The sequence below is a fragment of the Calypte anna genome, chromosome 4 (genome assembly GCF_003957555.1).
Source record: "Calypte anna isolate BGI_N300 chromosome 4, bCalAnn1_v1.p, whole genome shotgun sequence".
Taxonomy (NCBI): domain Eukaryota; kingdom Metazoa; phylum Chordata; class Aves; order Apodiformes; family Trochilidae; genus Calypte; species Calypte anna.
The window spans coordinates 7,044,708-7,069,371 of record NC_044247.1 but is presented as its reverse complement, the minus strand read 5'-3'; the positions used below and the strand labels follow the sequence as shown (position 1 = coordinate 7,069,371).

General features: G+C 55.4%; 3 protein-coding genes across 3 annotated transcripts; 2 read left to right on the top strand and 1 right to left on the bottom strand.

Moving 5' to 3' along the window:
• The first annotated feature begins 1,685 nt into the window (after positions 1-1,685).
• Positions 1,686-10,430, top strand: TNMD (tenomodulin). Its single transcript, XM_008493661.2, has 7 exons — positions 1,686-1,733; positions 1,860-1,994; positions 5,248-5,388; positions 6,182-6,283; positions 8,122-8,275; positions 9,387-9,559; positions 10,089-10,430. The coding sequence occupies exons 1-7, from the start codon at positions 1,686-1,688 to the stop codon at positions 10,296-10,298; spliced, it is 963 nt and encodes a 320-aa protein (XP_008491883.1). The 3' UTR covers positions 10,299-10,430.
• Positions 10,431-13,321: 2,891 nt separating this feature from the next.
• On the bottom strand, positions 13,322-18,045 carry TSPAN6 (tetraspanin 6). The gene is made up of 8 exons (XM_030448979.1): positions 17,886-18,045; positions 17,586-17,774; positions 17,384-17,458; positions 16,744-16,842; positions 16,341-16,496; positions 15,597-15,680; positions 13,896-13,989; positions 13,322-13,699 (listed from the first exon to the last, which is right to left on the bottom strand). The coding sequence occupies exons 1-7, from the start codon at positions 17,970-17,972 to the stop codon at positions 13,921-13,923; spliced, it is 759 nt and encodes a 252-aa protein (XP_030304839.1). The 5' UTR covers positions 17,973-18,045; the 3' UTR covers positions 13,322-13,699; positions 13,896-13,920.
• A 735-nt stretch (positions 18,046-18,780) lies between these two features.
• SRPX2 (sushi repeat containing protein X-linked 2) lies at positions 18,781-24,437 on the top strand. Its single transcript, XM_008493753.2, has 10 exons — positions 18,781-19,454; positions 21,255-21,341; positions 21,433-21,624; positions 21,743-21,919; positions 22,220-22,346; positions 22,448-22,569; positions 22,676-22,855; positions 23,002-23,135; positions 23,206-23,327; positions 23,653-24,437. Exons 1-10 carry the CDS (start codon positions 19,385-19,387, stop codon positions 23,831-23,833), a joined length of 1,392 nt encoding a protein of 463 aa, XP_008491975.2. The 5' UTR covers positions 18,781-19,384; the 3' UTR covers positions 23,834-24,437.
• Positions 24,438-24,664: the final 227 nt, after the last annotated feature.

Genomic DNA, 24,664 nt, shown 5'->3' with positions numbered 1-24,664 from the left:
CCTGGAGTGGGGCATATTGTGAAGATCGCTGCTCTGCTGATCAATTATGTCTGCTTAACGGCGCTGCTGTAATTCTTTCCTGTAATCACAACCTTCTTTCAGCAGAGCTGCTCCAAAGTTTCCCTTTGAAACTATGACTTTGACAGGAAAAGCAAATGTGTTCAGATACTCCAGTTTCCAGTGAATAACAAAAGCTTCAGAGTTGAAACTTTCCAGTGAAAAGTGGGGAAAGACAAACCCGAGTGTCTGCACAGATTTAAATTTCCAAAATCTTTCAGATGTTTTCAAAGGCTGTTTTCCATTAAAAAGCTATTTTTCTTCTCCAAATAACTTGCTGTCTTTTACTCCTTGATATAATTCCCTTCTGTTATTGGCCTCTCAAATAATAACACACCCCTCCTCCCCAACACCCCGGTGTGCTTTACACCCCTGAGCAATTGCTATAGAGTCAAGGGGAGGAGTGAGGAGCTCCTGCTGCCCAAGGGGGGCTGGGAGCCCAGACTTCATTGCAGGGACCCATCCATGGGCACACACACCCCCTGCACAAGGCTTTTCCCAAGCCACTCAGCAGCTCCACTTCTGTCCACTTGGATTTACCCCCAGCTTGCAGCAGGAGGTGCCCCAACACACAAATCCAGAGCCAGACCCACTCAAAGAAATATTTTCCTTCGTTTCTCACCCTGAGCAAAACTCGACGTGGGTTTTCTTCTTTTCAGCACAATTTTAATTAGTGCATGATGCACTCTGGGTTTTTATGAGCATAAACAGCTCGGGAAACCAGTGCACGCCAGCTCCTCTACACCAGGGAGCCTCATCCTGTTCAGACGAGAAACTTCACGCTGGATTTCTGAAAGCCTTTCTTAAGATGGGCTCATTTCCGTGAAGGAATGATACGATTTTAACAAATGGAAATTTTTGAACATAGCAAAAAAAATTTAGTCAGGAAATTCCTGACTGGGCTGACTTCGGGGCAAGGCTCTGCACAAAGCCACCGTGGGATGCCAGAGCCTCCATGCTGAGAGTCTGGGCTTCCCACCACATTGTCTGCCTGTGCACACCCATTCTCACCTGCGTCTGTGCACACACACTCTTGCTATGCCATGTCCCCCCCATCAGCAGCTCCCAGGCTGCCCCCGCTGCAGAAGACCCCCTGCACCTCTGAGCATGGGTGAGCAGCCCCCCGAGAGCAGCAGCATCATATTCCCAGAGCCTGGGACCTCCAGGTGTCAGTGGATGGGCAGGAGAGAAAAAAAAAAAAAAAAATGGAACCCCACATGTGGCTGATGGGACCCTGGATGCAGCCAATGGGACCCTGGATGTGACTGATGGGACCCTGGAGGAGGCTGATGGGATGTGGTTGATTGGATCCTGGATGTGGCCACTTGGACCCTGGATGTGGTTAATGGGATCCTGGACATGGCCAATGGACCCCTGGATGCGGCCAATGGACACGGTGCAGTGGAGCTTCCTGCAGGTTGGTCTCCAAAGGCGTGGGAATGGCTTGCACCCTGCAGAGAGGGAGCGCTGCGGGAGGGCCCGGGGCCTGGGAGGCAGGAGGGGGGGGAATTCTGGCTGCCACCATAGTGGGGGTGGCCATGTCCCAGCCTTCCCCATCGCATGTGCAGCCCAGAGCCTCTGTGACTCCACCTCGGAGCAGGCTCACATCCTCGCACACGGAGGAGACCATGGGAGGGACGGCTCGGGAGAGCCCGGAGAACTGCGGCTTTCCGGATGTAAGTTCATGCCTTGCTTTGCCACCACTCAGCTTGTCAGCATGATAAGAGGCTGATAAGCAGGTGTGCTGCTCCCTCTCCAGTCACCAGCAAACCTCTGGCTATGGCTGTTTTGTCATTAATTAGGCAGAAGCATCCAAGACCCCAAAGAGGACCCGCACCAGATACCAGCTCTGCGGACTGCTCTTCAGCGCGCTGCTCGTTTCTCTTATTCTGATATTTTTTGGTGTCAAATATCTCTGGAACCCAGCTCCCAGAAAAGTAAGTAAAAACTCTCTGATCTGTTGTTTCCCAGTGCCGCTTCCACAGCTGGAGTTGTGTGTGTGTCCCCCCACGACTCACTGAGATTTTAGCTATACCCCAAAACCCAGGCAACTTCACAAAATGTATTTTCTTAGACCACAAGTATTAGTGGGACTTTTAAAAATCTTTGTATTATTCATAACTAGCTTTTACTTTATATAGACTGGGGTTTTGCCTCTGTCACCACATTCTTTCCCTGACTGACAACTAGAGGGGATGGGAGCTACACTTCCAAGAGTTAAAGTTACTCTTATTTCACCGGCAGCAAATTTTATGACAAGTAAGAAAATATTTTCCATTTCATTTCAATTATCTTGCCAGAAACTGGTGGAAAAGTCATTATGCCACCGCATAAAGAGGAGAGAAAGCCAGGACGCAGTGGTGATTGATTGTCACGGATTATATTTCTTACTTTAATGTGTCTGCAATGTGAGGGGATGGTGAGAGGGATTAGCTTTTGGAGGAGCTCCTGCTAACTGGATTGTGCTCCTTTATTCCCAGCTCCCCAGACAGACGCTGCTGTAAGTGCCGAGCATGCTGGGGGCAGCATCTCTGCCTGCTCTGGCCAAGTCTGCCAACCTCCCTTTTTTTTTTGTCCTGTACCCCAAGCAAATTTCTTAACCTCAAAGTTAACAGCCTGCCTGGTGCTCCTCATATTCTCCTCCCCTGGGATGCTCATTCAGGAGGCCCCACTTTGCACCCTGGCACCAGGGGTTTTTGTAGACTCTCAAGAACGTCTCCAAAATTTCTGTGTGCAGTCCAAGTGTCCCCTTTCCCTCTTTTCCACTGTGGCATCTTCTGTATGTTCCCTGCCCCACACCAGAGCAGTGCAAGGGCTGCCCTCCCACCGGGCAGAGGAAGCACCCTGCTTGCTGGAAACTTTGTCTTCTTATCAGCAAATAGAAATAACCCTGAAATAAAAGAAAAAAGTAATAAAAGCCATATGTGCCTCCTGGATCCTGCCAAGATGGTAATAAAGTCTCTACTGTTCCTCGAGAAACAGGGTGAGTGCCAGCATGGGGGGAAGAGGTTGTTAACCCCCGGAGGGGAAGTTTTCTCCAAGCCTTTCCTAGAGCCTTTCCACAGCCTCAGAAGCATTATCCAGCACACTGGTCCTCACCAGCAGGCACTACTGGAGGATGGAGCCCGTTGGTATCTCTAGAAGCCCTTCACAGCACCCAGTGAGTCAAAGCAAAGCCCAAGGTCACAGGGAAGCAAAGATTTTTCCAGCAATGGAGCTGCACATTGATGATCAGCAGCAGCAGCATCACCATGCCCTCTATGGTCACAGAGAAGCAGTTTCTCCAGATGGACCAGGAGTCAGCCAGGAACAGCAGGATAGGGCAGGCTGAAAGTTCCCAATGCTCAAAAAATATCAAGCAAGGGGAATTAAGCTCCTTAAGAACAAAGCCCCCTTCAGGCTCTCTTCATGCAACTGCAGAATGAAAAAAATCTTTAAAGAAGACTTGTTCCTCTGAGAGGTGGCCTTAGATACAGAACTGCCCTCTGCACAGCCCCATCCATGCCTGCCAGCACCACTGAGGAGTGAAGGCAATAAGTCAGCCAACGAGGGGCTCATGGCAGCCTTGGAGGGAAACAGATTTCAACAATTTGCCAGCAAGTGTCATTTTTAGCCCTATAAAACATCTCACAGCTCTCTGAGCAGCATGGAGCTGGCCAAGCCCAAATGACCACTGTGCTGACAAAAGTCATTCTTTGTAAATGGAGAGGCACTGGAAGGTAAGGTGCCACCCAGGATCCTACCCTCCTAGAAATGATTTGGAGAACTGTGTGTGTTTTGTCAGTCAAAACCAGAGGTTTTCCAGCCATTTGGAGCTTCAGGCTATTTTTCCACAGCATAAAGTCCATTGACAGCCATATACCTCTGCAAAAACCTCCTTCTGACTAGCAGGAGATGCTCTTGGCTGCCAAGGCACTCGTTGCTCTTCTAATTTTTAAGCCTGGGCAAATGTATCTCCTGCACTGTGAGTTCTGTGCCCTGGAGGAAGAAAAATGGGGAGATGCTGATGCTGAAAATATTGCTCAGAGTCTTTGAACCCTCTGGTGAGGAGGGACATGCAAGAACGAGGGGACTCTGAAATCAGGGCTAGGTGGGGACTGCAGGCAGAGCCCCTGCCCCTCACCTCAGCATTGCTTCAGGCCTAGGGTGCTCCTTCCCCAGCTCTATGAACACGCCAAGGGATGATCAGGGCTTTCCCATCACTGGGCCTCCATCCCTTTTCCCTGCCCTGCGGACTTCAAGGTTTTTGCCAAGCCCTTTGCTTCCACACGACACCATTTGATTCGGGAAACAAGGCTCCCCAAGGCTCTCCCCGGCTCTTGCCTCGCCGGCAGAATCGTTTTTGTGCTTCAAATAGCATCTGCTATTGCTCATGCTTGAAGGGTCAGCCCTCCACCGAGACTGGAGAGCTGCCGGGCCGGCGGAGTGGAGCGAGCACCTGCCAGGAGGAGAGGGAAGAAGGGAAAGAGGGAAGGAGGGAGGGAGGGAGGAGGAAGGGAGGAGGGAGGGAGGGAGCTGCTCCCCCGGCGCTGCGCATCCCGGCTCCCCGCGGTGATGAGCGCCACCGGGAAGCCGGCTGCTACGCCCCGAAGCTCTTCAGCAGCCCTCGAGGAGGTCTTTGATCCGCAGGCAATCCCTCATCTCCTCCAGGCAGAGAGAGGCTTTTACTTTTTTGCCTTTCCAGGAAAAAGAGAAAGCGCAGAGATGGAGCAAGCAAGCTGGGAATGGTGCGATGGGGCAAGCGAGCTGGGGACTGGGAGAGAGAGAGCCAGGGGTGGAGTGATGGAGCAAAACAGACAGGGAGATGGTGATGGAGCAAGCAAGCCAGGGAGAAAGTAAAATGGGGTCCTTTGGGCTCAGGACTTCAGCCCAGGCTGGAACAAGAACTGGATCACGCCACAGAAAACAATGGCAAAGGCTGAGCTGTAGCAAAGCTGCTAGTACAAGTGGGGGATGAGCATCTTCTCCCTGGTTTCACACACGTCCCCCCAACAGCCTGGTCCCATCTTGCCCTTTTTCCCAACCCTGGTGCCCTGGAACTGCCTTTCCTTGTGCTATCCAGGGGACTGTCTTGGCTGAGAGCCTGCCCCGTGTGAGGGTACCCAGCATTGCAACCCTCTTGCCCACCAGCCTGCATGTGCAGTGGGGTAGGGGCAGAGCTGACCCCCTGTGTGGTTTTGGCCCCTGCAGGTTTACGATGTGGAGCACACATTCTTCAGCCATGGTGAGAAGAAAAAGATTGTGATGGAGATCGACCCACTGGCTAGGACAGAGACCTTCAGGAGCGGGAATGGCAGTGAAGAAATCCTGGAGATTCACGACTTCAAAAATGTGAGTGTGGCAGAGTTTGTCCCCAGGACCTCCCTGCTGCTTTCCAGCAGGACTGACATGTTCCCTTAGGACACCATGGGGCAGCTGGAGCAAGGCCAGGGATGATCAAGAAGAGCAATGCCCATATGTAAACTCCCTGGGGATGCTCTCAGAGGAAAGGAGATGTCTCTACACAAGCTTCCACCAGTGTTTAAAAGTAGTCTGGTTCAGTTCCAACAAAACACATCTTAAAAGCAAGCCCTAGTTATTGGATTTACCCTTGCACAGGAACGCAATCATCATAAATCTAGCTGAGCCCAGTACATTTGTCTGTCTGGAGAGCATTAAAACCTCCTGACAATGTTGTAGGCTCTCACTGAAACCTAATTAAAATTTGTAGGGAAATACCCTGTGCAGTGACATATGGCAAAATTTTCATCTAATAGCCTAGCAGGAACTGGGGGCTGAGTGTTCATATAACCATAACGGTCAGACGCTATTCTGCATATTTTTATTTATATGATAACTAGAGCTCATGATAGTTATAAGGAGAAGGGGAGCAAAGTAAAGATTTTATGACTATCTGCCTGAAAATATTTTTAAAAAGCCTGATTCTCCCAAACCATAAAATACAATATCCCTTAGGAGAACCTGTTAGTACATCTTATCACTGCTGCTGAACAGAGTTTGCACAAAAACATCAACAGGAAAAACACAACTCAGCTCACCCAGCTGCCATCCCCCTGACTGACAGAGCTATTCACCTTCCTGCCTTGCCCTGACCGCTTGTTTGGTGTTTGCTTTGATGCTGCAGGGGATAACTGGCATTGTCTTTGTGGGGCTTCAAAAATGTTTCATCAAAACTCAGACTAAAGTCCTACCTGAGACGACAGAGGCCAAGATCCCTGAGCTTGAGGTACGTGACTAAAACAGGACACCCTCCATCCCCAGCAAAACCCTCTCCTCCCCCTGGCACTAGGAGCATGGCCACCATCTCCATCACCCTCCCATCTCCTCCAGCCTTCCTGGAGACTCCTCAGTGGAGAAATAATGAGTTGTGATCGCTTCATAGAATGATCTTATTTTAGAGGATTGGTTCTAAAAACAACAAGTGGAAAGAGACAGGATTAGACAGCCGACAGACAAAAACCTCTTGGCACAATACTGGAGATCAAGAACAATAATCCTGTTGTAGTCAAAAGGTCGCAAGGCAGCTCAGGATTAGCAGGCACCAAAAAGTCAATCAAATTGTTTTCTCCAAGAACTGAGCCTCATGTTCTCAGGCATAATGAGGCAGAAGTAACGAATTTAAAAGAGCAGCCGGGTTTAGGAAATGCAATTTGAGAAAGCACTTGGTGTACAGCCCTGGGAAGTGGGACATGCCAGGATAGAGCCACCTCCCTGGTGGAATTTCCTCCAGTCCCTGTGCCCAACTGCATCTTGCCCCCGTTTGCCCACCACATCGTGCTGAGAGGAGTTGCACACCTTGTATGCTACATGGAAATAGCATTCAACTTAATATTTTAACCCCTCTCCAGCAGTATAACATGGGGTGGTGGCTCAGTCCCTTGGAAAAATTTGTCCCCTAGCCCTATCCCTGAGACCCCAGTGGTGGCACAGCCCTCCTGCCTCCCTGCTTGTGGGATGGAGGGTGTTAGCAGATCAAAGCCTGCCCCAAGGAAGCCACTGCAGATAAAACACCAGCAGGACACATGTTTGAAATGAAGCGTGGGCAGAAACATTTCCCTGAATCATGATCCAAATTCCCAGACACCGATTCTTTGATTGTGCTGTAAGAAGCCAATAGATCTTTTCAGCTGCCATCGTAAAAGTGATATGACTTCCCAGGCTTTAGCAGAACATTGCCTCAGGTAGTGAGCTGAAATGGAAAATCCAGCAAGATAAATGTAGATTTAAGCTCTAGTCATCTCTTCCCAGAGCCCATGTGCTGCCAAGTCCTTCAGGCAGCACCTCCCCAACCCCATGGCTTTCACCACAGACCCCAAATACAACTCAGGCTGGGTAAGGTTGTGTTGGTGCTTTCCTAACGCTTCCCGAAGCCATAAGGAAAAACTCTGCAAAAGAGAAATACAGCTCCAGACGCCTTCTGGAGAGAAAAATGCCATTTGCCAGCTTGCTCGATGGGCTACCACCACCAACATACACAATGTCGTCTTGGCAGAGAGCTCAGCACAGACCCATCCAATAATCTTTATATATCTCCTTCCCTAAGCACCTGCCAAGACATGCTGTGGACTAATGCAACAGCAGAGACATGTGGTATAAATTACAGAATACGGCCATGCAAGGAATTTCTGTGAGGAATAAATTAAAGTGTTCGATCCCAAAATCAGTAGCAGACGGAGAGAAAAATTAGGTAGGAAGAGCAAAGCAGAGAGGAGATGTTTTAATCTTGGGTTCTAAATGAGCTGGGGTGCTCCAGAAGGCCCTTCCAGATGGTGGAGACTCACAGGAGAGGGCTTCTGAAGCCTGATGAAAAGAGGAAGGAAGAGTGCCATGGTGTTGGCTGAAACATGGGACATGGAGGACAAGGCTCATGATGGGTCTCACTCCTTGAGGACCACCAGGGTCTTTCATGTGCACCCAATGAGCACCACAAGCCCTGGCAGATGAAGTCCAGCTGCCCTCTGGGAGGGGAGAGGTGCCTCTGTGCAGGCCAAGGGGAGGAGAAGCAGCCAGCAGTGGGGAGATGTTGTCTCAGCACACCAGGGTAAAATCTCACTCTTCTTCCAGGGAGAAGAAATCACAACCACCTACATCGAGCAGTCCATGGTCTGGGTGCCTGGGGAAAAGCCCATTCAGAACAAGGAGTTCCTGAAAGATTCCAAAATTTTTGACATCTGCAGAAATGTGACCATCTACTGGATCCACCCCACACCAATAGCAGGTACAAGGAGGCATCTCCTCCCCAAAGTGGCTGTGGGACCCCTCACCAGGAGCAGCCCTGCCACCTACCCATGTCTCCTCTTCCATATTGCCAACTGCAACGTATTGGGAACCCATTTCCACAGCCTCATTGTACATCTCAGGCATGAGCACAATGTTGGCCAAGGTGACAAGAGAGCATGGCCAATGTACCAGCAGGGAATGAAGTTTCTCTCTGCAAAGCACTTGTCTCTGCTGGCTCCCCACTGCCCTGCCCTTTGCAGAGAGGCCACCCACCTCGTAACAGAGCAAAAAACCCAAACCCCTTTGTACCTGCAGAGAAGCCAGTGCTGCTGGAAACTGGGACGCCTCAATTCTTGTCACTGCATGAACATCAGAGCATGAGCAGACATCTGCATCTAAATCACACCACGGGGTTGCCACCTCCAGCTGCTCACTACACAGCTCTCGCAGAGGCTGTGGCCTCTGAGTTCTGCCAGCATAATTACCTGCTCTCTCTAACCCACTTCTGCCCCCAATGAGCTGCTTTTAAAACTCCTAGAAAGAAAACTCCCTCTCTTGTGCAGCTGCAGAGGTGCCGAGGCACATCCTGTCCCACAAGGGACAGCTCAGAACCATCCATGGTCCCTGGAGCAGGTGGGCATCAGGGACCTCTGATGCAGAGGGAGGCTGCTGTCCTTGGCTGCTGTCCCCTTTCTGCTCCCTCACTCCCTGCTGTTGAACCCTCTTGCAAAGAAAATTAATGTCACTCTGGGTCTTACCTAAACCACCAACAGGTGCTGTAGATGAGTATAATCTGCCCCAAATTGTGTTGTTCTGCTGGGGCCTGTGCAGGGGATGCCAACACCATCCATGGGCACTCACCACCACAAGGAGGGGGTAGGCCATCTCTCCTCTATTCTTTCCTCCTGTCTCCTATAGCCCTTCTCCCAGGCTTGGTAAGAACAGGAGGCAATGGAGTACAGCTGGTTTGCTGCTAGGGCTGCTCAGAGTGGTTTCCTTCTCTTCTTGTACTATAGCATCAAATGTTGGTAGAGGCATTAACAGCTGTGTGCTGCATTAGTTCCCCTGCTCTCTGGCTGTTGACAGCACTGTTTGGGTTCTTCCTGTAGCTCCTGAGCTGGCTGACCTGGAAGGGGCAGAAGAAGATGACACTGAGCTGCTTATGGACAACCAGAGCTGGTTGGATGGAGGAAGCAAACATGAGGTGGAGAAGGATGCACAGGTGGGACCCAAGCGCCAGGCACGGCAGCTGACAGAGGAGGACCTGCCCGTCAATGACTACGTGAGTGCAGGGAATCACACCTCAGGGTATGCCAAAAATGGTCCTGGAGTACCCTGGCTGTGCTCCTGGCATGTCCTCACCATGTTCCTAGGGTGGTCAGGCCATGCTTCTGGGGTGTCCTGGTCATGTTCCTGAGGCAACCTGGATGTGCTCCTTGGGATGCCCTAGAGTGCCCAGTCCATGCTCCTAGGGTGCCCTGGTGAGGTTCCTAAGGTGCTCCACTCATGCTTTTGGGTGCCCAGGCTGTTCTTCAAAGGTGTCCATGTTTCTGAGGTGTCCTGGCTGTGCTTCTGGGGTGCCCCAACCATGTTTCAAGGGTCCTCAGGCTTCCCTCTCTGGCCTTGCTTCTGGAGTGCTCTGTCCATTCTCCTGGGGTGCCCTGGCCATGTTCCTAGGGTGTTCAAGCCTGTATTTCTGGATGCCCAAGATGCCCTCCTTGCCCATGCTCCTGGATTGTCCTGGCCATGTTTTCGGGGTGCCCCAGCCACACCACCCCCCTCGCTGTGCTGACGCTGGCTCTTCCCGGCAGTCGGAGAACGGTCTGGAATTCCACCCCCTGTGGGATGAGCGAGGTTACTGCTGTGCCCAGTGCCGCCGAGCCAACCGCTACTGCCAGAGGGTCTGTGAGCCCCTCCTGGGGTACTACCCCTACCCCTACTGCTACCAGGGTGGGAGGGTCATCTGCCGGATCATCATGCCCTGCAACTGGTGGATCGCACGGATGTTGGGCAGGGTGTAGCACCCCATGCTTGGAGGCTGTCCTGCACCCTCCTGCCGTGCCACCACCCCTCCAGATGTGTCCTGATGATAACAGCCAGCTGTTACCTGCTTGATGACCCACCAGGGTGGGAGGCCCCAAGTGCAGCCCCCATACCCAGCACCCATCACCTGTCCCCCGGCACCCTGCGCTGCTCCCGCGGGGCTGGGGGAGGCTGTGCTCGGGTGCATCGCTGAGCAGCAAGAGGCAAACAATAAATGTCTTTATGAGTAATTGCAAAGAAAATGGAAAGTCGTTTAGTCTCAGGCTGTGATGCTTAACGGGTCTGAGGAGGGATCTAATTGCTCAGCTGCCTCATCACAAGCATCCATAACTCGGGTACCAGGACTCGTCTGGTTGGGGATGCATAGAGGTCCCTAATTTGTTCCCTTATGGCTCTGGTAGCTGTTCTTCATGTCCCAACACTGTCCTCTGACGTGCTCAGTGGTTATCTGTGACAGCTCAGGGGTGGCATTGATCCCCTCAGGAGCAGTATGGCAGCATGCACTCAAGGTAGAGGCAGGAGTGGGCACAGTCACCCCCCAGAGACCCCAAGTGCCATCAGCTGTCCCCAGTCCTGTGACCAACAAATGGTCAGACCCCAAGCTGCAGGAGAGAAAAGGCAAGTGACACCACAGCTATCCTGGGCAGGACACTGCTGGCAGCAGCACTGGGGCTAAGGGCCAAAATTCCCCTGCACCCCCCCATGCACCTTCCTATGCTCATGGCCTTGGTGCTCACACCAGACCCCAGGTTCCAACTTTCATCTCAGGGAGAAGCTCTGACATCCCACAGGAATCACTTGGCAAAACCCCCTTGGTGTCACCCAGGGAGTACACACTGCCATGGCCTGGGACTTTCAGGTAACACCTGGAGAGAGATGAGCTGGCTCAGCTGCACATAGAGAAGAGGGAGCAGGGGTGGGCTCTGCTCACTGCCACTGTGCTAGGTGCCAGCCACGGTGTCCCTAGGGCTGCCAGGCCCTCTCTGCATCCCTGTGCATGACATGAGCATGTTTTAAGGGTCATTCCCTCCATTCCTGTTCATGGCTGTGCTGACAATACGGTGAAAACACCGGGAGTGCTGTGCAGCAGAGCTCCCCACGCAGCATCCTGGGGTACACCAATCCACCTTGGGGACACCAAGCACTTTCAACAAGTTCCCCCAGAGATGTCTGAATACAGCAGGGACATGCAAAACCCACCCAGCCACAGCTGCTGGAGAAAACCAGAGCTCTGGGGACTGCCAGTGGTGCTCACATCCTGGTTTGGTTGGTGCAGATGGGTCACCAAGGCACATCCAACACCTTTGCCAGCACAGCGGTGTCCTCAGCCTACCTGGCATCTCCCCCAACACATGCCTGTACCTCTGGGACATCACTGGTGTCTCTCCAAGTGAAAGCAAGATGTCTACACTATACCAGGTAAGATACACACCCTCTGTTGGCAGCAGGGTGATAGCAGTCAGGATGAACAGCCTGGACAAGTCTCCATCCTCCTCAGGTGGGCATAGACAGGTGGTCCTGGTTTTCCTGCAGCAGCTTGGAGAGCTCTGGGCTCCCCATGCCACCCTCTGCCAGCACCATCCCTGCCTGCCCTGGGGGAGCTGCCTGCCGAGGTGACAGCAGACCCTCGCCTGGCACCAGAGCCAGCCAAGAAGGCATCAGTGCAGGGTGACCTCCCCCTGCACAGGCTTTCTGATGGGGACAGCTTTATCCAAACCTGGCCCTGCCTCTCACGTGTTCCTGCCCTGTCTCCATCCACCCATTAACTGCTCTCAGCCATCTCTCCACCCCAGTTTCCATGCTCTGACGCACACTTCCTCACCATCCCAACCCAAGAGGCTTTCAGCCAGCCAGGCACTGCCAACAGCCTCATTTATTCACCCGGGTTAAGCACAGCATGAGGATTTGGGGGGCTGGGTTCTTCAGGCTGCCCTGCACTTCGTCCTTTGCAGCACCATGGGGGGTTTGGCTGGGGCAGTTCACCTGGCACCACTGCAGTGTTTGCTAGGGGGCTGACAAAGTGCCACCACTCCTGCCCTTGGTTTAACCCCCTTTTTATGCCTGGCTCCTCACCAGGAGCAGCAGAGGCAGCCCTGGCAGCTGTTTGGCTGCTCCAAGCCACAGCCCTTGCGAGTTTGGTGCTTAGGATCCAAAAATCCCCCGAGCTGGGTGGGAGGGAGCTGCAGCAGTAAGGCAAAGGCTTACAAGACCAGCAACAGCCCTAAGACCAGCAGTCTCAATCCAACATAACAGCTTCAATCCATGTTTCTTGCCCCAGGGAGAGGCTGGGGACACAGGCAGCTCCAGCAGGGGTGCCCTGCCCCCTGCCCCAAGCAAGCAGCCAGAGCAAAGGGTGAATGAGTTTGCAGGGGCTGAACTCACCCACCCTCCTCCAGGCTGGGACACTCCAGGCCTTCTGTTTCAGCACTGTTACACAACTGCTGTTATGAAGAAAATTCCATTACAGGAGTTATTTGTAAGCAGGAGTGCACCAGTGAGGATCAGAGAAATGTGAGCTGCAATGGTCTGGAGGTTACGGTTGGCCTGGAGTGAGCAGGTCAAATCGCAGAGGGGGTTTGCTGCTCTTTGCAGGACTTGAGCAAAGGAATTTCCAGGAGATCAAAAGAAAAGCTAAGGAGGTTTCATAGAGTAAAATATCTTAATATTTATTGTGTCTCAGGACAAAAGAGTTCTACTTGATACACAAAATGAGTTAAGGCAGCATATAATACTGACAATCAAGTCACAGCTGACTCGGTGTAAGGACACCTGCCAAGGTAAAGGCACCAGGAGCTACATTACCAAACCTCACTACAGCTTACAAAGAATCACTACAGGCTGTACTTTGAAAAGTACAACTATAAAAAAGCATATAAAACCCAGGTTAGGGATGAGAGGGAGCTTGGCAACACGCCAAGACCTTGCTGAGCCAAGGGCTTCAGGCAGGCAGGGCCACATTTTAATGGGGCAACAGCCCTTTCTTGAGAGCTGGGGAGGGAGGGGATGTGGATGGGTTGCCAGAGATGAGGGGGAGCATCATTTTCCCGAGAGAGGCACCAAAGATGAGCACTAGAAATCCCACAAGGCCACCAGCACCTCAGCTTTGGCGTGGCACTGGAGCGCTGCAGGGGAAAGAGCCGGGGGCTGCATTGCCGGGGGAGTGAGGTTGCTGTAACCACCACAGCTACACTAATCCCACGCAGTGGCACATCAGAGGAGTGTTAGGAAAAGTCCTTGAGCACACCAGGACAGCTGCTGTGCTCATTTCTGTGAGCTAGTTTGAGAAGAAGATCAGTCAGTTCAAAGCAAGATTTCCCCAAGTGGCATCCAGCGGTAAACCGGAGGTGGTGGCATCCTCCTTGGCCATGGAGAACACACCCTAAGAGGCACAAGACAATTAACAGACCAGGCTGATTTATACACAGATAAAATGATGCTGCAGATACAGTGCCCTCTCTGCCCACACACCCCCAGAAATGGCACCCACTGCTGTGCTGGAGGTCCCCAGGGATGACCAAACAGCAGCCAGAGATGAAGAGGAAAACCACTGAGCTTACACCTCCCGAGAGACATACCTGGTCACAGTGTGATGGGGACCACCTACACCATCTCATACTGATTGTTTGTGATGTACTGGGACAGGCAGCAGGCGAGAACAATGCCAATCAGCTGAAAAAGAAGACAAAAATCCCCACACATCAGAGGAAGCTATATATATATATATATATATATATATATATATATATATTTGGGGAAAAGCCTTCCAAATTGCTCCAGAGCATCAGTTTTATGAAATCCCAAAATGAACAGTGGGGTTTACAAACCACAACACAGGCTGTTGTGTCCTGCTGGGGAGTAAGTAACTGGGAGAGGCTGAAGGGGAGGCTCCTGGCAAACATCAGCCAAACAAGAGATGTTCCACATCCCATCCTGTTACATTTTGCTTCATGAAGCATTTATGGTCTTATGGCAATTTTGGAGATTACACAGATATCAGGAGCATCACAGCCAATTACACAGCCACAAGAGAACAGCAGCCACCTCTCCCCATAGCAAGGACAGCGGAGAAGCAAGGTCACTGTTTTTGCATCAGCGCCTGAAGGACACACCACTGTTATCACAACGTGGCCTCCCAATCCCCAGGCAGACATTTTGGGCCAGATTCTGCAGAAGCCTGACCTACACAAACAAAATTAGAGCCACATTTACATGATGGGTCCCCAGTGGGCACCCCAACACAGCACGGCTTGCTGAAAGGGTGATAAAAGCCAGGAACCAGTTATAAATCCCAAGCCTGGCACCAGCTGAGATAATTTCAGGGCTGGGAACCTGCAGCTCCCCACTTAAGTGTTGGTCACATCTCAGTGACCCCACAGACCAACTGAGGAGGACAGTGGGGTGAGCAGCTGGGCACAGCAGACCCACCCGGGTTCTTGGGCTCTTCTGGCCACAACCAAGAGCAGTCAGTAGCACAAGGAGCAAGTTGGGAGCTGTTGGCTCCCACCTCTCCCCCACTTCAGCGCATCCGCTCCGGGAAACCCACGGCAACATGCTCTGCACAGGACAAGTGTCCTGGCAAGGTTCTGCCTTGCAGCTCCTGCCATGGCCTCTGTGTCCCAGACCAAGGGGAAAGGGAGTTCCAGTCCCTCCAAAGCTGAGGTCGGAAAACCCTCAGCACCTCGGGAAGCCACACCACAGTATCCAAGGCAGAGCTGGGGCAGGGGCCTCTCGCTTCCTGCCGGGATAAAACCAGCCAGAGCAGGACAGGCAAGCACACTGCTGCAGGAAGCATCCCACAAGATAAAGCAAAGGAGTGGGAGGGAGAAGAAGCAGTGGCAGTGTAAAGTGCTGTGCTTACAGCCACCCAGCCACAAAGAAGTGATGCCAAAACACCACCCTGATTAAAAAGGAAGGTCAGTGGGTAGGAAAAGGAAGGACGCAATTTGATCCTAGCCAAGAGCAGTCACAGGGAGTTGACCCTGCACAGCACAGGCTCCAGTTGGGTTTTCTTAAAGTGGGTTGTTTCGGACAGCAGCTCTTCTCATGTAAGCTAGGCTCATGGAAACAGAGCTGCTGTTCCAGCCCTGTGTTTAAGAGACCAGAGCCTGTACAGTAGGGAGAGTAAACCCAAGAGGAATCTGCAAAATAGATGCTCATCCCTGGCTAAAAAAAGGTTGGGTCTTTCGTACACACACACACCAGACTTTGCACAGAAATTAATCACCCACTTGCTTTGTTTAGCACTCCTCTTGTGCCAGCCAGGAGGGGAGAGTTACCTGGAAGCAGGCGATCCCAAAGGATATTCCAGCCACAACACTCATTTTCGACTCCATTGTTGATGTTACCAGGAAAAAACAACCCTGCAGAGGAGGGAAAGGAAGCACACATGGGTCCAGTGTTTTTCATCCTCCTGGAGCGTACACTGTCATCTCCCCAGAGCACTGGCAGCTCTAGAGAAAGACATTCTGCGTGGGCAGCCAAGGGCTTCTGGCTGCCACCCTCCTGCCTGACCTTGGCAAAGTCATTTCCCTGTCAGTGCTGTGCCCATCAGTCCCAGCCTGGTGCCTTATTGAGGGGAACACTGCCCTGGGGCTGCCCCAGCCTTGGCTTGGTTTGAGCAAGGTGACTCATCCCAGGAACGTCCCTTGCACTGCCTGGCTGTCTCTCCTGGATGAGGTCACTCATGCTCATCACCAGGTCAGGACTTTGAACAACTATTGGAAGACGTCAGCACTGACAAAACTTTACCAGGAAATCACCTTCTTATTCACCTGTTCTACCAAACACACAGCCCTTGACCTCCAAGGAAGGAGTGGAGAGACCTCACACATAAGCTCTTTCCACCATGCCCTTCCCCTACCTCAACCCCAGGGCAGTCCCTGGGTCACAGGGTGTCTGTATTAAGACCAGATCTCCTTTCAAGCCTCCCAGGGAAGGGTAAGCCCTTCTCTACCTGCCCAGCTCTGCCTTCCCCATCTCCAGGACTGGTAGGGCTTTTTTCCCCCCTGAGTTTAACTTACATCCACAAACACTTTCAGCTTGGCTTTGCTCAGGTCTTTCAGATCACCCTCTGAGCAGTCATCCTGGTTCTTGCAGCAGCTTTGGGGGATGCCTCTCTGGGTGAAGTACTCAGTCTTCTCCCAGTCTGAGTAGTTCTGCACCCCACAGCAGTGAAGCTGGAGAGGGAAGCACATTTGGTGAGCACGGTCACCCCAGGGTACTGACCCCCAAGTCCCACAGCTCCCCTGCCCTTGCCCCTCCAGGAACTGCCCCATCTCATGCAGCACCTCCTCCCAAAAGGTGCAAAAGGACCCTCAGTCCTGAGACAGGGATGCTGATAAAACAGGGGGTCCCCAGGAATGCCTCAAGATAAAGTATTAAACACACCCCCATACCAGGCAGACACCAGCCTGTGGCACTCACAGTTCTCTGGATGGTGTCGACAGCCTCACTGTGCCGATCCGCAGTCACATTGTAGTCCCTCAAGGCCAGGTTGAGGTTACTCTCAAAGTTTGTCTTAATCTGCAAGAGAAAGGTCTCTGCAGTGGTGCCATCGCCTCCCACGCTTGGCTCCACATTAATTCACCTCTTGGTGATGGCAGGAATGACTCTGGCTGTGGCCAGCAGACGTTCCCCTGACCACCCAGGCAATTAAAGGCTGCAGTAAAGGGATGGCTGGGGATGCACTGGGGCAGCAGGGATGTGGTGTGTAATAACAAGGACCTACACAGTGCCAACTCTCCCCAAGCAGGCTGCTCCATGGAACACTTAAGAGGAGTATTAATTACAGAAATTAATGCAGAAGATAGACCAAAGCCAGAAATTAAAGTCCAGGGCTACTTCACCTGTCCTGGGAGAGGAGCAGCATGGTGTGCCAAGATAGACCCTACATCCAGCCTTGTTCTTAGGGGGACCCTACTGGGGACCAAGCTGCTCTCTGGGCTTTTAAAAACCCATTTTAGCTAAACTAAACACTTCTGTCCCTCCAGCAACATCTGAGACTGAGCTTGGGTTAGAACCTGCACAAAAGCATCAGGAGAGAGCAGCAGCCACCCAGACTCACCTCATGCCTGAAGACGAACCCCACGACGGCGGCCACCAGGACGATGAGGAAGATGAGGGACAGGAGCATGGCGTACTGCAGGCAGAAAGGGCAGGATGGGACAGGTGGATGGGATGGGGTTGGGGTTGGTTGTGTTGGGATGGGTCAGGATTGGTCAGGAAGGGACGGGACCCCGTGTCACCCCCCCTCCGAGGCTACCCACCAGCTTGAGCATCCAGGTGCTGCCGCGGCAAGTGGCGAAGCAGCCGAAGGTGCCCAGGAGGACGACGACGGTGCCAGCGCCCACCAGGACGAAGGGGACGTTGGTGGCCTTCTCGTCCAGCAGAGAGAAGTAGACAGCTAGGCTCACCCTGCCCCAGACGCCCACGGCCAGCAGCACGATGCCCGACACCTGGGGAGAAGGGAAAGCTGTCGTTACCCACGACTATCGCAACAGGGAGACACGTCCGCGACATGTCGCGGGGCCGGGGCGAGGCGGGGGTTGCCACCACCCGGCGCTCACCCAGAAGACGAAGGTGTATGTGAGCAGGACGCTCTTGAGGCAGGTGATCACCGGCTTCGTCTGCAGCCGCCGCGACGGGGACGCCATGGCCGACACGGACCGACCCGAACCAACTGCTGCCGGGACCGGTCCCGCCGCGCCGCGCCCCGCCCTGCCGGCCCGCCCCCGGGACGGACGGAGGAGACCGAGTGGCGGCGGAGGTTGCCGAGCGCTCACGGAAAGAGCCGAGCGTGCCCGAAGGCGCGACGCTCCTCCCCAGAGGGGGCGTCCCTGCCTGCGCCCTGCCGCCCCCTGCCTGTACCCTGAAGACCCCTGCCTCCCCACTTGCACCCCTCTCTGCATTTTGTCACCATCTGTCTGCCCTCTGTCACCCTCTGCCGTCACCCTGCCGCCCCTTGCCTGCCCTCCTGCCCCAGCGGTGTGCAATGCAGCCCCAGCCCCTCCTGGCCCCCCTGTCCTTCCCGTGGTGGTGTGTCATTCGCCCAGAACAGGGACAAGATAGGGGTGCAGCCACCCTGCACCCCCGCACATGGCACAGCCGCCGTACCAGCATGCGACGGGCATCCCGCTCCTCCAGGATGCCCCGGGTTGTAGGCTCACGGCTAGCCTTCCCCATGCCCCTGCTCCTGCAGTCCATACAGCGCCAGCCTCCCGGCAGCCTGCTCGGGACAGCTGGGTTCTTACCAGCCTGGCTGCCACATAATTAGTGCATTCAGGAGCACTTTGCCCTCCCCCCGACACCACCACCCCGCGCCAACTCCCCTACCTGTCCATGCCAGGCTCGTCCCTCGCCGGCTCTCACCCATGCCGTCCTGTGCTCCAGAGCCCAAATCCCAGCTGGCTCTAGCTCCCGTCTTGCCTTCCTTGCACATGGGATGCGGGGCGGTGGGTCCTAACGAACGCCTCTGCCTCCCGGGGGCTGAACTTCAGCTGGAAAACAGACCCCAGCTGGAAAACAGACCCTGGCTGGAAGCGCTTGCTTCCAGACCTGTCTTGAAACCCGCTGTATGCAGCAAAGTTTCTTCCTCCCTCCCAGTAGGGGGTAGGTGGGAAAAGGGTCCTGGATTCTGCAGTTTCGCCCTCCTTTGGACCCCCATTCCCGGAACCCGGCAGGGCTGGCACAGGCTCCACTACACTGTCTCCTGAGTCAAAGCAGCTCCTGGCTCTTCTGCTCACAGGGAAAAAAATCCGACAACCTTTTAAAGCCTCAGAAAAGCAGGAGGTGCATTGGAAAACGGGTGATCCTGGGATTTATTATTTTTGAGAGTCTCATCATTTTGGGCCTGACTCACGGCTTTTGAATGTTTGGGACAGACAGCAGAAGGGAAGAGTAGGTTTGCTCAGCACAGGCACCAGGGTCAGGACTGTGCAGTGACAAGGCGACGGAGGGGGCTGTCGCCCTGTTTCCAGTCCCTCTCCATCCTCGCCGGGTCTCGCAGCTGCCCCCGGACCTGGCACGACAGGGACGCTGGACAGACCCTGACCCCTGACGCCCCGGCATGGCGCAGGATGTAGCCCCGGTCCTGCTGGTTGTCCTCACCAGGTTGGTGTCATCCACGTGGCACGAAGGTGAGTGCTGGAATGCGTGTGCACAGCGAGGGGGGGGCCCTAGGGACGGCAATCTGCAGCCCCCCTAGGGGGGTTTATGGGGGAAGGGAGAGGGAGGGGGGTGCCCTAATGCAGTGATACTTGGTGCCTGGGGGGGGCACGCATGGGGGGTTTTGGGTGCCTGCGGGGGTGCGCTGTGGGGTACGGGAGGGGACGAGTGGGTGCTGGGAGGCATCCAGAGAGGAGCAGAAAACCAGCCTCTCCATCACGCCTCTGCTTGCGGGAGTGCAGCTTTCCCGTTGACTCCTCGCCCCCATGGGGGCCATCGGCCGGCAGATGTTTGCTCGGACAAAGCACTCAGATCCAAGCCGCTCCCCCGCAGACAGGCCGACGGGTCAAGAATCAAAAGCTCTTGCTTTGTTTGGCGGGGGGTTTCTCCCTTCCCTGCTCCCGTCCCCATCTCTAGCCGTACTGCAGGATGCTCCTGCTCGGTGCCTCTAGGGCTGCAATCTGGCCCCAGGTGAGAAGGAAAAGGCAGCGCCCGCACGAAAAGGAACATTGCAATCAAATGGCACATCTGCCTGCAGGGACTGAACACACCCCCTCCCTGGGGCCCCAGCAGGGGGCTTGGCAGCCCCCCGGGAAGCAGCTCTGCTTGCTGGGACAGTCCCACCGACAGCCACCCCGGACCCCTCCGATCCCCACGCAGCGTGGGAAGGGCGCTGGGATAAACGGCTTTGTGGAAAGGAGTGGGTGACTTAACGGAGCTTGTGGGAAGCGGTGGGGAGTCATCTGTAGTAAAGTTCATGTCGGAAAGATTTGTAATGGAGTTTCCTCCTCGTGACGGCGGGGCTGCTGCTTGGAACGTTCATCGGTGGATATCGCCTTCCCAAAACGTGAAGCAGGGGGGAGGGGAGGGCAGGGGCACAGCTGTGGCAGGGCTACCGCTTGGCTCGGGGTCCCTTCCCAGGCAGAGCATCCCCGCCATGCTGGAGCAGGGTGGGCTGGCGGCGAGGAGGGGGCAGCGATGGCGAGGGCTGGCGGAAACACGGCGGAAACGTGAGCTCAGTGCTGGGGAATGCCGTGGCCGACCGAGGCGCCGAGGGGCCGCGGGGAAGGACGCCAGCCCTCTCCCCCTGCATGGCTCCCTCCCAGACTGCTCGTCCCTTGCTCGTAGGGACGCGCTGTGGGCCAGAGAGCGGCCCGCAAGGATGGCCATTGGGCCAGGGACACCCATGCACATCAGGGATGGCTTGGGGCCAGCAGCTCTGGCCAGGCCCCTCCAGCACCATCCCCCCAGCAGCTTCATCCTTCCCTGATGCACAAGCGAGGGGCTGCTTCTTCCCTAAGCTCCCCCGGCCAACCTGCGTGCCTCTCCTCCCTTGCCCTGGCCAGGGGCTCCACCAGGACAGGCAGGCGAAGGTAGTTTTCTTCCTTACTTCGGGATGCAGGGATGGTGCCGTGGGAGCGGGTGGAAGAACTTCCCGGCAGCACGAAGCCGGGGGTCAGTGCCAGCCTGCCCTGTGCCAGCGCCCACTTCCTGCCATAACCGCGGCTGCTCCTGACGCTGTTTGGGCTGCGGGCTGGTGCCAGCACACACCGTGTGGCTGGGGACTGAGCTCCCCGTCTGCCCCGCTTAACCCTTGACAGCAGCCCTCAGGATGGCAGGACAGAGGCTGCCGGGAGTGGGAGAACTCAGTGGGGACCTGTAGGGTGTTTCTGGGCTGGAGGGGTGCAGCTGTCCCAGGAGGCATCATCACCTGGGTGCTGATGTGGCTGTGAACCATCATGCAGCCCCCTTACCTCTCCCCTTCTCCCCAGGTTCTGGCTACTATGCTGCTGAGAGCCACACCAATGAAGTGTATGTGGAAGAGCCCCCCCCAGAGCCTGCCTTGGACTACCGCCGAGGTACCAGCACTGCAGCTCATACCTTGGATTCCTAAGGGGAAACAGGCATAGGAGAGCTGGACACCCCCCTGACCTCCCTTCTCTCTCCCAGTGCCCCAGTGGTGTGCCACACTCAACATCCACCGTGGAGAGGCCACCTGCTACTCACCTAGGGGAAGCTCCTACCGCAGCAGCCTGGGGACACGCTGCGAGCTGAGCTGTGCCCGTGGGTACCGACTGGTGGGGCCCAGCACTATCCAGTGCCTGCCCAGTCGCCACTGGTCTGGGATGGCATACTGCCGACGTGAGTGTGCCCCAGCCATCAGCTCACCAGCATCCCTGCAGGCACCCATGGCATCCAGTCCTGGGTGCTTTGCCTGCTGGTGGCTGCTTCCCTCCCCTCTCTGCTCTCTACATCCCAGAAATCCGGTGCCACGTGCTGCCAGCAGTGCTTCAGGGCTACTATGTCTGCTCGGATGGCATGCAGATGGATTCCCGCTGTGACTACACCTGCCTGCCTGGATACCAGCTGGAGGGTGACCGGAGACGGATCTGCATGGAAGATGGGCGCTGGAGCGGCAGCGACCCAATCTGTGTAGGTAAATTCTCCCCCCATGCTGCACAAGGGCAGGCCACACTCCACCCTTGGGGTGCTGGCAAGTATTGCCCCAATGCCTGACCTTGCATTGCCAGGTGGTGACACCTCCCAGCCCTGGGACCCCATTTCTGCTACTCCCAGAGGTGCTGGGAGCCCCAAAGCAGGGGCTGGTGCAGGGCACATTGGTTGGTGCTGGCACTGCTGGCTCCAGGCTGTGTTCAGCATCCCTGGGGTGTGGGGAGCTGAGTGCCAGGGCCCAGCTCCAGCAGCTTCCTCAATTCCCTCTCTTCCTTACGAGCAGATATGGAGCCTCCCAAGATCCGCTGCCCAGACTCCCGGGAGCGGATAGCTGAGCCGGGCAAGCTGACTGCCACCATCTACTGGGACCCACCTCGTGTGAGGGACTCTGCTGATGGCATCATCAAAAGGTGGGGACAGAAGTGCTGTGGGCATCGCTGGCAAGGGCTGGAGGTGGCACTAGGTGTCTCCTCCTGGGACCCTGATGCAGAAACCCATCTGCTGGGTGCAGGGTGTTGCTGCGGGGTCCGGAGCCCGGCTCCGAATTCCCTGAGGGGGAGCATGTGATCCGCTACACTGCCCATGACCAGGCCTACAACAGAGCCAGCTGCAAGTTCATCATCCGTGTCCAAGGTGAATTGAGCTCCTCAGGGGCTGCCGGCTGCCCTTCCCCCTGCTCCTGGACCTGCACCCCACAGCTGGGGCCGGGTCCATCACCCCCAGCCCTCCCCCTTCACAGTCAGGCGCTGCCCTGTCCTGAAGCCCCCGCAGAATGGCCACCTGTCCTGCACCTCTGATGGCAACAACTACGGTGCCACCTGCGAGTACCTGTGTGAGGGGGGCTACGAGCTCCAGGGCACCTCCCTGAGGGTCTGCCAGTCCACCCAGCAGTGGACGGGCTCCCAACCCCTCTGTGCACGTGAGTGGTGTGAGGCAAGGGGTGAAGGACCTGCCAGCAGTGATGCCCACTGCTTGGGGAGATGCTGCCCAGCAGAGAGGAGGGATGGGGAAGGGGTGTGGGGGGGTCAAAACATCATTCCTCCATGCTCTTGCCTCCTGCCCCAGCCATGCAGATCAACACAGCTGTGAACTCAGCTGCCAGCCTGCTGGATCAGTTCCACGAGAAACGCCGCCTCCTTGTCATCTCGGCCCCTGACCCCTCCAACCGCTACTACAAGATGCAGATGTCCATGCTGCAGGTCAGGAGACCCTCCCACCATCCCCCTTCCTGTAGCCCCAGCACCCTCTCACCACCCCTCTCCCCCCCAGCAAACTGCCTGCGGGCTGGATCTGCGTCATGTCACCATCATCGAGCTGGTGGGGCAGCCACCACACGAGGTGGGACGCATCAGGGAGCACCAGCTGTCCTTTAGCCTGATTGAGGAACTCAGGTAGGGGGGGGACAGGGGGTCCAGGTGCTGGGGGTGGGGACACTTCTGGGGATGGTTGTAGCTGGGTTCATGGACACCAGAATGTCACTGCCAGTTATGCAACAAGCGTGGCACCTTAGCAGTGGCCCTTAGCCCTTGGCCAAGTCCCACTGCATCAGAGGGGCTTGTGGAGACACTCCCAGCACCTCCAAATAGAGCACCCCCAGACCTCTCCTGAGGAAGAGAGAGGAGACACTACCTCAGGAGAACCCGGGAGGAGAGCATGGGAGGAGCAGGCTCAGCCCCAACCTGAGCCCCCCTCAGCATCTTCCCCCTGCCCCCTCAGGCAGTTCCTGCGCCTCACCCGTGCCCACTTCAACGCGGTGCTGCTGGACAAGGCGGGCACCGACAGGGAGCGCTACATCTCCCCTGTCAACCCCGATGAGCTCTTCGTCTTCATCGACACGCACCTGCTGGGAGAGAGGGAGGCAGCGCAGCGGGAGCAGAGCGGGGACCCCTGCGAGTGAGGCAGTGCCGGGGAGACCCCCCCCTCTCTGCCACCACCAACCTCCCAATGGACACCTTCCTTTTTGCTTTTCTAGTCGCCCACTCTAGAGGAGGACCAGGGAGCTGAGGACATCCAGGGGAAGGGGAGCCCCACTCCAGCCCCTCTGGCACAGTGGGGACAGGGGCCATGTGCAGCAGTGTCCCCGCTACCCAGCAGCCAGCTGTGGGGTGGGATGGCTCAGCCCAACCAGGATCACAGCAGGAGCCACAAGAGCATCACTGCCAGACCCCAGGGCAGAGGTGAGACAGGGATTCAGATGAGAGCAGAGTGGACATGGCAGGCAGGGCGACAGCATCTAATGTAGCAGCTTCACCCTCACTGCAGCCATCCTCACCCCCTGCACAACCTAAACCCTCCTACTCTGGCACTGCTGCCAGGGCCCTGCCCCAGCTGCCAGAAAGCCTTTAGTAAAAGCTAACAGCCAGTGAACAGCCCACCCTGAGAGCTCACCCTCCCCACCCTACCCTTCACCTCCCCTTCCACCAGCTATGGGGCAACCCTTCCTGGGATCTGTTTTGGCAGTAGAATATTAACTCAAATTAAAGATATTTGTATAAAAGTCAGTGCTGGCAGAAGGTATGTTGCAGAGAGGCCCAGGAAACGCATCCTTCCTGGGGACCACCACCCCCAGCTTCCCCCACCACGGTGTCCCAGCCTGGCTCCAGCCCAGCCCCATAGCCAGGGATGGGCTGTGCCCTGCTGCCCCATGCCTGGAGCTGGCAGGATCCTGCAGGAGAGTGGGAAAGACGAGGAGGGAACAGGCTGTGACACAGAGCCTGGTGAGGGTGGG